This window comes from Gastrolobium bilobum, unplaced genomic scaffold, assembly GCF_033153095.1.
Source record: "Gastrolobium bilobum isolate Gb01-03AN ecotype WA unplaced genomic scaffold, APGP_CSIRO_Gbil_v1 utg14755, whole genome shotgun sequence".
NCBI lineage: Eukaryota > Viridiplantae > Streptophyta > Magnoliopsida > Fabales > Fabaceae > Gastrolobium > Gastrolobium bilobum.
The window spans coordinates 1-14,496 of record NW_026899007.1 but is presented as its reverse complement, the minus strand read 5'-3'; the positions used below and the strand labels follow the sequence as shown (position 1 = coordinate 14,496).

Here is a 14,496-nt window from a genome sequence, read left to right as displayed (position 1 = left end):
ATCAACCTGGAAAAATTGTGAAAAAATTAACCATGCTTTCTAAAAGACAACGACTGAGAAAGAAATGCTGAAGAAGACGGTCAATGTTTGAGATATGGATCTAAAGAAGAAAAACTCGCAAAATATGTCTCAACTAATACAAAAATGGTGGTTCCATCGTCAAAGCACGTTGGCTCTTTGCAGAAACATCCTCTCAAGTTCTTGATCTATGGCAGAACGGGTTGGATTGGGGGTTTGCTGAGGAAATTGTGCGAAAATCAAGGAATACCATGGGAATATGGAAAACGGCGCCTAGAGGATCCGCATCCCTCGTGGCCGATAAAAATGTGAAGAATGTTGCTACCGGGAAATCGTTCCTTGTGGAAGACGAGCTCTATATTTTTTGTAATAGAGGTTATTTTTGTAAAATTATCTCACATTCCCATTAATATTTAACAATCAACCAAGTATACTAACAGGGAAATTAACTCAACATTCTCGGAAATATTTTGGTCTACCAAACAATTTTTTGGTAACATTCATAGAAAACTCACTTTTCTATTATATTCTCGAAAATCGTGATTTTAAGATAAATTTTTTTTTTCTCTTTTATCAAACGCCCCGGATGGAAGCTGTTCAATTCCGAAATGAACAAGCTGTTAGGTCAGCTTGATCATTTGCATGAACCATCTGCTGCTCATGTTGCTATCTGTATGCATTGTGAAAGGCTATTTCACCCTTGATCTTATGTTTTTTTACACAGGCTCAAAATAATGTACGGTTGGTCTGATCTATATAGGTTATAGTCTGGCATGCCCTGCTTATTTACCCGCCCTCCACCTATGAAGCACCGACACTTAAAAAATCCTGATGTGTCGTGTCCGACACTTCCCGACACTTTGACACTTTCCAATACTCCAATATTCATTGCAAAGACTCAAAAAAAATTCGAAGGTTACCTTGAGTTCCATTTTGAGTTCCAACTATTACATTCGTTAGATTACGATTATTATTTTGTTGAGTTTAATATAAACATTTGAGATATATTATGTTTCTTTGCAAAATTATTAAGTATTATAAGTTTAGCTTTATTTTTTTGTTAAATTATTAAATACTAAATATAATATATACTACATAAATTAAAAATATTATATAATATCAAAACGTGTCTTAACGTGTCGAAATTTAATATTTTTTAGAATTAACGTATCGGAATGTAGTGTAGTGTCGTATCCCGTGTCCCGTATCGGTGTCGGTGGAACATAGCCCTCCACTATTCAAAGCTTTCCATTCTGTATCAAGGTTTGCGTTTGATGTATAATAATACAAAGAAATGAATATACATCTTTTATCTGAAAGAAATTAAAAAATAAATAAAAAAATATCCAATACATGCGCTGACATTATACCAAGGAGCATTAAAGTATCAAAAGAATTCATTATCATTTCATTCACCAATTATGAAAAATAAATATGAGGCAACCATAATTTTACAAAATACATGTGATGAATAGATAGCCCTTCCCCTTTGTACATATTTGACAATGACTTCAATCTAGTGAACACTCAACCTTTTTGGTGAACGCTCGAAAAAAATAAACTAACAGGGAAGCAAGGATGTTGGAAATAATCAAGTGTGAGTGAGTGGTGGTGAAGTAAGTTCCACATAAGCTAGACATAGACCAAGTGATGACCATATAACTGCAAAAGACCCATAAAACCTACAGCCTTAAGGGTTTGGGTTGAGATGTGGTGTCGGCCCACTTATTATGGTTTGTCATTTGGCTCATTGGAGGATGTACATTTTTGCAAAGAGTTTTGGGTTCCCTCGTTCCATTCCCAACACATTTCCCACTTGATTCTTCACAGAAAACTAACAGTAACAAGAATAAGCAAAGTGGTTTTTCTTGGAGACATAAGGGGACAGAAAATTGGAGGCAGAAGCAGATGAACCAGAAATATCAGCTGGAACCAGTATCTGGGTTTTTCCAGAACCAATTCTCTTTCCGACTACATTTGCATAGAACAGACCTGAAATTGCTGGTACGAAAACGTCACTCTGAGAACTTATGTAAAAGTCAATCAATTTCTCAAATTCAGAATCTTGAGAATCTAGGAACTTTGTTTTCTTATCTGCGGGCATGATGGTTTCCTGCATCCAAGGCAAGGAGAATTTTATATTTCTAATGTTAAAAATTCTTAAAGTTTGTAGATTTTCCTTAGAGTAGTCTAATGGAATAAGATGTATGTTGCATGTGCAAGAGAGAGATAGAAGATGAAACAGGCAGATTAATAAAAAAACACAACTCACCTTCGTATAAGTTTTAGGGAACAAATCCTTTAGAGAATCAAGGCTACTACTATCCCACCTTGATTCAGTCAGATAAACTGTGGTATCCTTTTCAAAACCAATTTTCCTCAAAAATACTGCAATCTCTTGTGCATTGTAGCAGCTTTTCTCTCCATCATTATCATTACCTTGGCAGCCCTTCTTATCCAACATCTGGACCCTCAAGTCCACAGCTATAAATTGACCATCTGACTTTCTGCTTAAAGTTCTTAGTCTTTCAACCATTGAGTCAACCAGTTCATGCATTTCTGGCTGCAAATCTAAACTTCCAAACATTGCTAAGCATGCAACAGAATCAGTGTCACCTTTTTCCCCTGCCTTTCTCATGTTTATTGAAGGGAAGTAAGTTGCAAGCCGTATACTTCCCTTCATTCGATATATTGGCTCAACATGTTCAGCTATGTAGTCTTCTGTAACCCGATTCGGGACTTTAACAGCAGCAATATTCCGCGTTGATATATGAGCAGGAAGATTCCTTACCACTCTGACCACCCCTTCCATGCTTTTCATGAACACATCAACATCATAAATATCCTCAAAGTTCCTGAGATGTCATTTATATTAGTTATAAACTAGTACTTCTTCACGCTCTATGTAAATTAGATGAATTCAAAAATGAGTTCAACTGTGAGCTGTTCATTAATGTCATCAACAATTAAGCATGTTCAAATTGAGCTACCTCCAAAGCAAGCTTGCAATAAGAATGGGGCTTGAAATAACAAAGCTGAAAATTGGTTCTTGTCTAATTGGAGGGCCTTAAGTCAGTTTCCAACCTACAACTCGGCCCAGGGTTTTTCCTGGCCCTGGCTTGCCTCAACTCAGCTGGCAGTGTGTTACTATGTTTAAATAAGGGCAGAGATGGGGGGGACATCTAAACGTGGCACAATTATTAAGAAGTAAAGCAAACAATACAGAACAGATGAAAAGTTTTTTGCCAGGCATTTCAATCATGCGGCTCATAAACCACCTACCTACTCCCTTCCCTGTGATAATTGCTTCCATTACTTGTATAATGTTTCACAATATCCAGAGAAAGATAAATTAAAATAGACTGGCATTACTTAGGTCAAGGACCAATTGTGTAAAAACTTAAATTGTTAGGTGAAAGCCCAAGATTAGTTTCTAAAGATATTTTGAGACCCTAAATATTTACAAACAAAAAAGGCAGAAAAAAAATGTTTCTTTAACAGTTGAGAAATGAAGCTAACTCAGTTTCGGCTTATCGTGTCCATGAATAGCTCATATATCTTGGTTGATGACACAAAAGATGAACAACAATAAACACAGCACGCAGAACAAGCAACAATATTACAGTTACTCATTTAAAAACAAAAAAGTAAAATAACCCCCCTTCCAAAAAAAATATGGAGAATTGATTAAAATAAACATCTTCCTCCGTACATAACTCTGCAAGTATATCCTTAATGCTTTATATAGTGAAATTCAGTACTAACCACTTGTCACCAGGTTGGCTTCCTCTGATGTCAGGTATCACAAGTGTTGCCCCCAGATTTCTAGCAACAATCACTGCATCTGCTATCTGAACAATGCAGTACCAGAGTATTAGAGAATATAGGAAAAAATAGTTGAAATTACATATTGGGGAAAGTGCATCTATCAGGATATGACTGCATCTAATGTTATGAGGCAATGTATAAACAACTAACAATAATAGATGTTAGGAACTAACAGCAGCAGAAAGGAGAGGGGAAAAAGGACAGGCAAAGCAGTCCGTCATCCCTCTTGGATGGCGTTCAACTCAATACTAGGCATAAAGGCTAAGTTCTATATGATAATTAGATTAATATATTGAGAGCACAGGTAATGAAAGAAACACATGCAGCATGATCCACCAGTTGGTGGAAAGATTACTTGGTTCAGTAAATATCAAAGTTATCAACTGTGGATTGCGGCATGTCATGGCCAACCCCGAAAAACGCTATAGCGTTACAGCAGGTTGTTGTTGTTGAAACAGCAGAATAGATATATGACAGAAATAATGACAAAAAGAAACATTTTTTAAAGGCGGAGATAGCATAAGTGACAGAGAGAGACACAAATAGACTAAAAAACCCTTAATATTTTTTTGTTACACATTTAAATTTTGGACAAAATCGACATTTTGCCTTATGATAGTAGTATGGCCACAAATGTGATCGCAATGGTCGCTATTGCGTTCTGGTGCAATGTGGCGCTGCGCGGTTTCTTGCCGCTAGGCACTGCAACTCCCACACGGCGCGGCTCGCGGCGCTATTCTGGCGCAATTAACTAATATGGTAAATATAAAAAAAAAAATAGTCAATTAAAGGCATATTCAGTGATAAGAAACACCTATTAAGAAAGAAGAAGAAAGCAGAAAGGAAAGAGAATAATGAATGAAAATGGTAATAAACGAGAAATTTACAATGACACTCTTTGATGAAGGAGCACATGAATAACAGAGTAGCAAAACATTATAAATCTTAGCGTAACCATCATCAGCATTGGCTGGTAACCAGAATGTGTCATAAAATAGTCTTTCCTTTCTCACTGATAATCCACAATAATGGCTCCATATATTTTGGAAGGAAAGGGGTGTGCATTATCTAAAGGTAAAAATATTGCTGATGTTTTGAGAAACTGCTGTAAGTAGTTATACTATACATAACTGATACATTAGTACCTCCCCATTAAGTTAAGCATAATCATTGAATCAGTTACCTGAGAAATATGGTACTCCGGGCCATTGGTTAATGCAAAAATAATAAACCCTTCAGTCTGCTCCACATCCACTGCCAGCCATGAAAATATATGAATTATTAAAGAACAGAAAGATTATGTCTAGTGAGTGATATAAGTTTCTCAATAATTTGCTGAGTCTTTTAAAATCAAATCTTACCTTCAGATGGCTTAATCCAACACGGTTTTAGGTCATCCTCATCTCCCTTCCAAAGCCCTAGATTCTTTGTTACATGAGTAGCGTCAAACTTGGCATTCTCAAAGTTGGTATCCTCCGTTCCTCCTGGAAGTTTTTCCTTGTAAAGTAAAAAGTAAAAGGGCAAATGAAATAAACTAATATTGTAACTATGATCAAATGATTCTCAATTTGCTTACTTGGTGTAGTCAATCAATCATTGCATAACATAAGTTTGTGAAAATGAAGAGAAGGAATGGGGGCGGTGTACAAAAAGGTACAACTTCAAATTATCTTATCTATAAAGCAGCTATGGTTTCCTAGTTTGAAATTGTAAATAAAGGAAAGGGTTTTGTTTATTTATCATTGTCGAAATGAAATCCAATACATTTAGCATTCTCATATGGAATTAGTGAAAAGGAAAAAAGAGAAGATAGATAGGCTTACTTGAAGTGAATCAAAGTGGTCTCTTTTGATCATATTTCCAAGCATGACGAACATTGTGAGAGTCAGCACACCAGCCACCACTTGCCTCAAATCCACTCCCATCTCTCTTTCTCTCTCTTTCCCTGTGATTGAATTCAGAATGAGAAGCAATGGAAGCTTCAAGCTTTAAGCTTCAAGCTTCAAATTCAGTTCAACTTGGGGAGCCCACAACAGAAAACAAACACAACACAACCCATTATTAATAGGGAAAAAACAATTGGCTCACATTACGTTATACAATGATTATAACAACACAACCCATTCCTGGAAAAACTGTTTTCCATCCTACTGATAGATCGAAATGTCAGCCAATTGTTTTTTTGTTTTTTGTTTTAAAAATTGTGATGGCCCCACATTTAACTGTGTCAGCAATAAAGGTAAGTTGTGTCCCATGAAACGAGGATAAGTAATGCGCGTATTAATATTTAATACCGAAAATATTAGTGTCGTGTGTTGTAAGAGATTAATATTTTATGTCATATGTATTAAAGATTTTATAAAAATTATGTTGTAGTAAAAGTGATTGTGTCATGTTATAGAGATTCATTTTTTGTGTTTTAGTTTTTTTTTTTGCTTCAAAAAATACGGACCCAACAAAATGTTGTATGTGTAGAAAAAATTATTGTATCATGTTGTAGAGAAAAGTTACTATGCACCCGGTGCAATGCACATTTTTCTAAAAATAGAAAAAAATTAGGACACGGAAGGAAATACCTAAAATGATAGGGATAAAAGTGTCATAAAAAGTTTCTTATTTTAGAAAATAAAACACTGAATTATGGTGCACCGAGTCTATGTTAACTTTTCTCCACGTTGTATGATAAATATAAATCTCATATATAAAATATACGGGACTCACTTATTTATTTTTCTTTTCTTTTCTTTTAAAAAATGGGCTCATATATTTTGTATCTATAATATAAGATACTAATCTCTTATAATATGTGATTAATATTTTTTAATTAATATATAATGAAGTTTTTTTACTTTTTAACACTGCCGACACTTTCCCAATAGAAATCATGCCCTGTCTCTCTAATGTCTAAATTCTTTTTTCTTTTCTTTTTTTAATTCCTCGAATATCTCTCTACCATTTTATATCAGAACTCATTTCGTGCATGTTTATAAGATTTCAAACCTTTATTTTTCAGAAAAATATAACTTTTATTTGTTATTGTACCTAATCCTGTCTTTCCTTTTCCAATTCATTTTTAAGTGTATATAAATATTATAAGAGGTAAGATTCTTTGACACTGACATCAAATTTAAAATTTGACATCTCATCTGATAGTCATTAATGGTGTCACATGCTTACAAATTAGAGTCGTTGATCTTTTTTGATCTAACGACTATCAGATGAGATATCAAATTTCAAATTTGAAATCGATGTCAAAACATCTCATTTCATATTATAAATATCTTGTTCATTGAGTAATTGGGCAGTCCCATATGATGTTCAGAGAGAGCAGTTGATACTTGACACAAGCAATATATGATGACAATGCGTGCCACTCTGTATTCACCATATTTTTATCATTCATCTTATCGTAAGCTCGATATCTGAAATCCTTGCCCCGTAAAGTCAAAAAATTAAAGTTGGAAAGTACAATTCTTTGCCCAAAATCTTACCATATGATTTTTTTATTTTTTATTTTTAATGAAAGGGAAATACTTGTTCATTGTTATCATTGGATGTACATAAAACTTTTTGTTTTCAATTAAATCTTAATTTAGTCGAAATTTTTTATATATACTATTTTCTAATTGTACAATGCAAAAAGGAGTTGTTACGCCACGATACCTCGCAAAATAATAATTTACTGATTGTTGATATAATTATAAATATTTAAGAATTTATTGAACATATTTAACAAATATAAACACGGACATGTATCCAAAAAAACATACGGACTACATTTTAAAAAAATATAATAATTTTTATGTAGACTGAATTTTAACAAGTTATGTAAGTGAAACTAATAAATAATCCTTACATTATTACTTTACATTAAATAATTACTTAAACCATTTGGTCGTACAACTATTTTATACTTGAAATGATATTGCAACTAGCGTTGGCAAAAATATCGTAATCGATCAAAGATGAGTTGGGTTGGGTTAGGTTGACAAGAATAAGCTGTCAACTCTAGTCAGCTTTAGAAAAAAAACAAACCAACTCGCGGGTTGAATTTTTTTTATTAAAAAAAGTACAAAATATAATATATAAAAATAGACAAAACTCACATACGCTGTCATCATCTTTCTTCCTTCTCTAAACATAAATCTCTAATCTTCTCATATCGCTGCCATTTTTATATTATTAAGCTGTGCTGGTTCTATTTGGTTCAAATATCTTACCCACTTGATAGCAAGTGGTTCTGATTGTTTCTCAATGTTGATGCAAATTTGTTATGGAGAAAATTCAAAACTAGAACATTTTATTTTTATTTCTCATTTTGTAATCCTTTCTATTTTGCTTTTTTTTATAAATTATTCTGTAAGACAATTATATTATTTAAGTTGATGGAAGTCACATAACTTAAACTTGTACATTACATTAATATTATATGTTCATTTAAATAAGTTAAAAACGAGTCAACCTAAAAGCTAACTTTAATCTAAATCGGATCCGGTTGAATTGAATTTTCTGATTTTTTTTTTCTTCGAGCCAATCATAATTACAACAATTATTTATTTACCTTTACGTAATACTAAGTTGTGCGCTGGTATATGTGTCTATAGTTAACCGTTCCTGGCATGTAATTAAAAGTGTGTCAGGGATTTGAGAAGTCACAGGAAGTATATTTATTTCCTGCTAGTTACATGTCCTCTTCGTACAAAGCCATCTCAACTTTTCTGATGCGATATAATTTGACTCTTTTGAGCGTTAGGCCGAAGAAGAAAATTTGACTATCCAACTAATCCGCCTCGATTACATTGGCTTTTAAGTCTACAGGCTCAATCTCAACCTTTTTGGATCAATAAAAGTTTATTTCAAAATAAAAATAAGGAAAGGATATTGTGACAACCAAGTTGTGTTACTACCAAGTGACTACCAATCAATCTTACCGTTAGATCGATTATATTGATCCAACGGTTATATTTATGACGATACAAAGATGGAAATAAATATAACCATTAGATCAACATAATCGATCTAACAGTGAGATTGATTGGTAGTCAATTGGTAGTAACACAACTTGGTTATCACAATATCCTTCTCCATAAAAATAATAAATTAATTTGTATAGTGCAATATGATGCTATTAATTCACAGATCATAAAAGAGGCATGTACTAACGTATTATATGACACGAAATATAGAACATTATTCGGCATTTGGTATGCTGTATTTTCATATTGGTAGGTAAGATACCAGTAAAATTGTATTTTCAATTTTCAGTGGGGTGAGTTTGTTACGAGTCGGGAAAAAGCTTCTTTTTGCACCCCAAACAATGTGCGGTTCTTGAGAGTGACTAAAGACTACAAAACTACAAACAGTTGGCGAAAAAGCTAATCAATGGTATTATTAGATTTAGACTCTAAATTTGATTAGTCAGGAAGAGGATGTTCGCTGGGCAGTTTCGGGGTATCTCCTTTTCTTTTTATAAATAACATAATGATCCATAATGTAGGAAAACTGTATTGTAACTTATGTTGCATCGACACTGACACGAAACATGGAATACGACACTTCGACACGTTAATTTTAAAAAATATTAAATTTTGACATGTTAGGACATGTTTTGATATTAAATAATATTTTTAATTTATATAGTGTATATTATATTTAATATTCAATAATTTAACAAAAAAATAAAGCTAAACTTATAATACCCATTAATTTTGCAAGGAAACATAAATTATCCCGAATGTTTATAATAAACTTATTAATTCTTGTATATACAATTAATAAAACTCAATAAATTAGTAATCATAATTCAACGAATCTAATAGTGAAACTCAAAATGCAACGCAACATAACATTTGAACCTTTTTTGAGTCTTTACAACCAGTATTGGAGTGTCGGTGAGTGTCGAGAAGTGTCGACGTCAGAAATTTTAAAGTGTCGGTGCTTCATAGATTGTAACAATTAGAGATTATGATAATCGAGTGCATTGGAGGGGCAGAGGTATAAAACAAGCATGATATCGCTCAATGCATTCTTGGGGAGGGGGCTGAACCTTTAGTCATCACTGTTCCCCCGCACTCTGGATTAGTTTCATAGTCGGCTTAAAGAGTCGAAGCTCGTGGGGATACCGGAGGGAGCCAACTCGTCTCAAAGAGATAATTAGGGTTGAGTAACTCCCAAAAAAAAAAAAAATCCATATATGTAGCAACAAACAACATGTGCAGGCGCAACAATTACCAAAAGGATTTTGGGATACATTGCTAATTAGCAGTTTGTGTTTTCACTATCTACTCGATTCAAAAACGAAATCAATCAAGCACAAAAAAAAAATTGAGATGAATTTAAACGAAAAAGAACCAAAACACATAAAATTGTTATATCCAGAACACCGGCATTACATAACTAATAGTGAAATTCATTATGCCCTGTCCTGATATCATTTATTGAATTAAACAACAAATAAAATCCCCCGCTTTGAGTTTGAAGGAATGGTGTTGTGATTATATTGCAAGTAGTAGCAGGTGAAATTTTTAATCGAATTAAACCAAAGAAAAAATTAATGTGTAATTGTTTCAACATACAACATCAGATAAAAAGACATTCACTTCACCAACAATTAATAAATAAAATAAAAAGTGCACAACAAAAGTTCAAATTTTTGCCAACGTTTATCAATAACTATTTTTTTGTTTCTAATATAAAAAGTTCAAATTTTTATAAAAACTGCATTACAAAAAAATTTGAAGATCACTTCACCAACAAAAAAAAGTTCAAAGTTGTTCACCAAAAAAAGAAAAGTGCAAAGTTTTGTTTATCCAAAAAAAAAAAGTTCAAAGTTTTGCCAACGTTTATTAATAACGATGCATCACTACTTAACTATTTTTTGTTTATTAATACACGTTTAGTCAACTCCTACATTCAAAGTCAAATTCACGATTTTTTTATTTTATTTTTAAATTCACTGGACCCCGTGCATGTGCCCTTCCTCCTCGTCAGCATACGACAACACTGTTTGTTTCCCAAGAAAATGTTTTGAAAAAAAAGGGGAGGAAGGAAAATAAACTTTCACCTCCGTTTAGATTCCACTGTCTCTGTTTGTAGTGGAGACCGCGCATCACCAGCATCAGAGCTCCTACAGCTTCATCCTCTCACAGAACATGTTTTCTTTTTCTTCTTGTTTTGTCATTTAACATCTGTATCAAATCCTTTTCCTAGTTTGATAAGAAGAGCCTTTTCTCTTTCTTATTTTTTGGAATATTTTTTTGAAAAAATGTGTATTATTTCAAATGACATAAAGTTATCATTTTAAGTGAGAGAAAGAGATAAATCATGGAAGAGAGAGTGAGGAAAAAAAGTTTTAAAGATATGAGTCTCACCTCTTTGTGAGAATAAAAAAATGTAAGGTGTGTTATTTTAAATGATATCCTTTTTTCCCTATTTTTTTTTTTATGGTAGAAGCATAACAACAAAGAGAACAAAGCAAAACAATGCATGTCCTATCTTTGAAAAGGATGAAAAAAATGTACCTAAATCAACAATGTGAAAGGAATAAGGCTTATTATATCAACGGAATTAACCAGACAAATCGCTCCACCAACTAAGAACGGCCATGCACCACCACCCATAGAATCAAGAAAGAGCTCTCAGTCCTCAGTCATTCTCTCTCTTAGGGCTTTTTCTCTGTTCTCTCTCCTAAGGCTCAAGTGCTTCCAGCCGCCAAGGGAGCATCCCTGTGGCTTGTCCATCGCGGGTGGAAGGCTACTAGGGTACTGTGGAGAGTTGCTCTAACATCATTTACTTTGGTGGATTCATTGAAGGCATTGGCTTATGCTTATGCTCTTTGCATCCGAAGGCTGAAGCGGTGATTCTTGTCCTTTAGCAAGCGGTGACTTTTGTCCGTTTCCTGAGCCTTTGTCTCTTAGCAAGCATTGGGTCCGTAACTTCGATGAAGGCTGATTGCTGAATGCATTTGTCTCATTGCCATCTCCTTGCTACACGTCACCAGATTTAGACTCGCTTGTCTCAGTCGATTTGGAAGCTTCTCTTTGGAACGGTGATATTGATTTTGCTTCTATTAATTCTTTTTTCTGTTGCAGACTACCTTTCTTTCTTCTTAACCTCCATTCGTGGAGTACATTTGTTGTGACCCAGCTTGTATGATTGGGAACCAATGAACAGAGAAAAAGATAAGAAGCGTAGAAATGCAAAGAAAAAGCAAGCTACGAGTAAGAGATCCGAAGAACGTAAGAGTTCTAAAGGCACAAGTGGTGTTGCTATTGATGAACAACTTGATGTTGAGACACTTGTTGATGATTTGGGTGGCTTGGGGGAACCAACATCACCAACAGAGTCTCTCCCTCGCACTGCACTCCAGGTGTTTGATAATTGTCCTGAACCAACTGAGGCAGAATCTTGCACTCTTGGGGATGACGATTCAGTAACAGAGGATGTTCCAGATACTGAACAAGTTGTTTCTGCCCCTAAGCTTCTTGCCAATCCCGCCAAGCCTTGGGCCAACTTGTTTAAGGACAATAGAGTGCCTTCAAGCGGGTATAATCTCAAGTTCTCGGCTCCACCAGGGGATAAAGATGTCTTACTGGACGAGGACGATATTCAACCCCTTTCTGGTAGCTGGGAGTACTGCCTTGTGGGGTATGTGGCTGGCAGATTTCCAGGGAAAAAAGCCCTGTTCGAAATCTGCAAGAAGTGGGGTGTCAAGTCCTCTTTCATCACCCATGCTAGTGGCTGGTTAATCTTTAAGTTCGAGAATGAAGCTGATATGCTGAAGGTGCTCTCTTCTGGCCCTTATTTCATTTTCCAGCGACCGTTGCTACTAAAAATTATGCCACCATTGTTCATGTTTGGCTCCAAGGAATTGAGCAAGATCCCGGTTTGGGTTCAGCTGAAGAATCTGCCTTTGGAGCTTTGGAATCCTGCAGCTTTGGGAAAAATCCTATCAAAAATAGGGACTCCCATTAGGACTGATCAGTTAACTGCAACTAAACAATCAATCTCCTTTGCTAGAGCACTTGTGGAGGTTGATGTGGCTGGGGAATTGATGAGTGAGGTCTGGTGCAAACTTCCTGATGGTTCCACCTTCTTTCAAACTATTGATTATGAAAGCTTGCCTACATTTTGCACTCATTGTAAGATGATAGGTCATGAGGTGACTAAGTGCAAATCTGTCCCCAAAGTTGGGGTAAGCGAGCAGCAGCCAGTCAATGAAACCGAGGGGGTCCATGATGTGGAGGCAGTGGCTGAATCACCATTGTCACAGCCCATTCTCCATCCTCCTCAGCAGGAGCCTGTTGTTAATCTGCAAGCCCCTTTGGTTATTCCCTCGAGTAGTGCTGTTTTACATAACAAAGCAGTGGCTGCAGTTGCAACTCCCACAGATGCATCCTGCTCAGATCCCATCTCCCACAATGAAGCAGATTTTGAAGGTTTCACCATGGCAGTGTCCAGGATTAGGAAAAAGAAACACAAGGACAGTCTCATCAGTTCTAAGCAACCGATTAAGGGGTCTCTTGTTAAAGCTGCCAGCAAGAATAAAAATCAGTTATTTTCTTGTGATGGGGACTCATCTCCCCATACAACCCGATGATTTTAGCTTCTTGGAATATTAGGGGCTTTAATATGCCTCTAAAGCACCAAGGGGTGCAACACTTCCTTCAAAAAAGGGGAGTGGATGTTTTGGCTATTTTGGAAACCAAGTTATCCCTTCACTTGGTTGATCAGATTGTGAACAGAAAATTTGTGGGCTTGAAGTGTGATCATAACTTTTCCTCCCATGCTGCAGGTCGTATCCTCATTCTTTGGAAGCCACAAAAAGTCACCCTAACTGTCTTGCAAAGTTCAGCTCAACTTATGCATTGCAATATCCTGGATAACTCTTCTGGGAAAATTTTTCAGATTTCGTTTGTCTATGGTATGCACTCTATCACAGCTAGAAGAGCATTATGGACCAGCTTGCTCAATATTGGGGCCACTATGAATCTGCCTTGGCTTATTCTAGGGGACTTCAATACCATTTTATGCCCTTCTGATAAACATAATGGGAACTCTGTTACTGCATACGAAACTAGTGACTTCCGGGACTGTTGTGATGAGCTTGGTCTAGTTAATCTGAACAATCATGGTTGCCATTTCACTTGGACTAATGGCCGTGTGTGGAGCAAGCTCGACAGAGTCCTCTGCAACCACTTGTGGTCTATTGATTTCCAGGAATCTAGCTATGAGACTCCTGGTTTTGAATCCATCTCTGACCATTCTCCCCTTATTATATCTTTGGGATCAACATTGGGTCGAGGTAATGTTGCATTTAAATTCCATAATTCTGTTTCAGACTTATCTAGTTTTCTGCCAACAGTTGGTGAAGCTTGGAAGCTCCAAGTAAAGGGCATCAAAATGTTTGCTATCTGCAAGAGATTGAAGCATCTCAAGGGCCCACTTAAGCGGCTGTATACTGAGCATTTTAGCAAGATTTCCAGCAGAATTGAGGATGCCGAATCTGAATACAATAAAGTTCTGGGGTCTCTCCAATTGTATCCAAATGAGGCAGCTTTGCTTGGGTTAGCAGATAGAAGTAGAAGGGAGATTATTATGTTAAGAAAAGCTGAGGCTAGCCATTTCTCTCAGATTTTGAAGAATAATTTC

General features: G+C 35.5%; 1 protein-coding gene across 1 annotated transcript; it reads right to left on the bottom strand.

Moving 5' to 3' along the window:
• Positions 1 to 1,852: 1,852 nt before the first annotated feature.
• On the bottom strand, positions 1,853 to 5,771 carry LOC133286212 (protein MANNAN SYNTHESIS-RELATED 1-like). The gene is made up of 6 exons (XM_061483604.1): positions 5,670 to 5,771; positions 5,208 to 5,343; positions 5,030 to 5,100; positions 3,784 to 3,869; positions 2,291 to 2,873; positions 1,853 to 2,131 (listed from the first exon to the last, which is right to left on the bottom strand). The coding sequence occupies exons 1-6, from the start codon at positions 5,769 to 5,771 to the stop codon at positions 1,853 to 1,855; spliced, it is 1,257 nt and encodes a 418-aa protein (XP_061339588.1).
• Positions 5,772 to 14,496: the final 8,725 nt, after the last annotated feature.

Bases quoted from the DNA above. Each gene is read 5' to 3' on its own strand.
- LOC133286212 (XM_061483604.1), bottom strand. From the start codon at position 5,771: ATGGGAGTGGATTTGAGGCAAGTGGTGGCTGGTGTGCTGACTCTCACA. The intron at 5,344-5,669 runs GTAAGCCTATCT...TTACTTTACAAG, and splicing joins ACCACTTTGATTCACTTCAA to GAAAAACTTCCAGGAGGAAC. The intron at 3,870-5,029 runs GTAACTGATTCA...TGCATTGTTCAG, and splicing joins CGGAGTACCATATTTCTCAG to ATAGCAGATGCAGTGATTGT.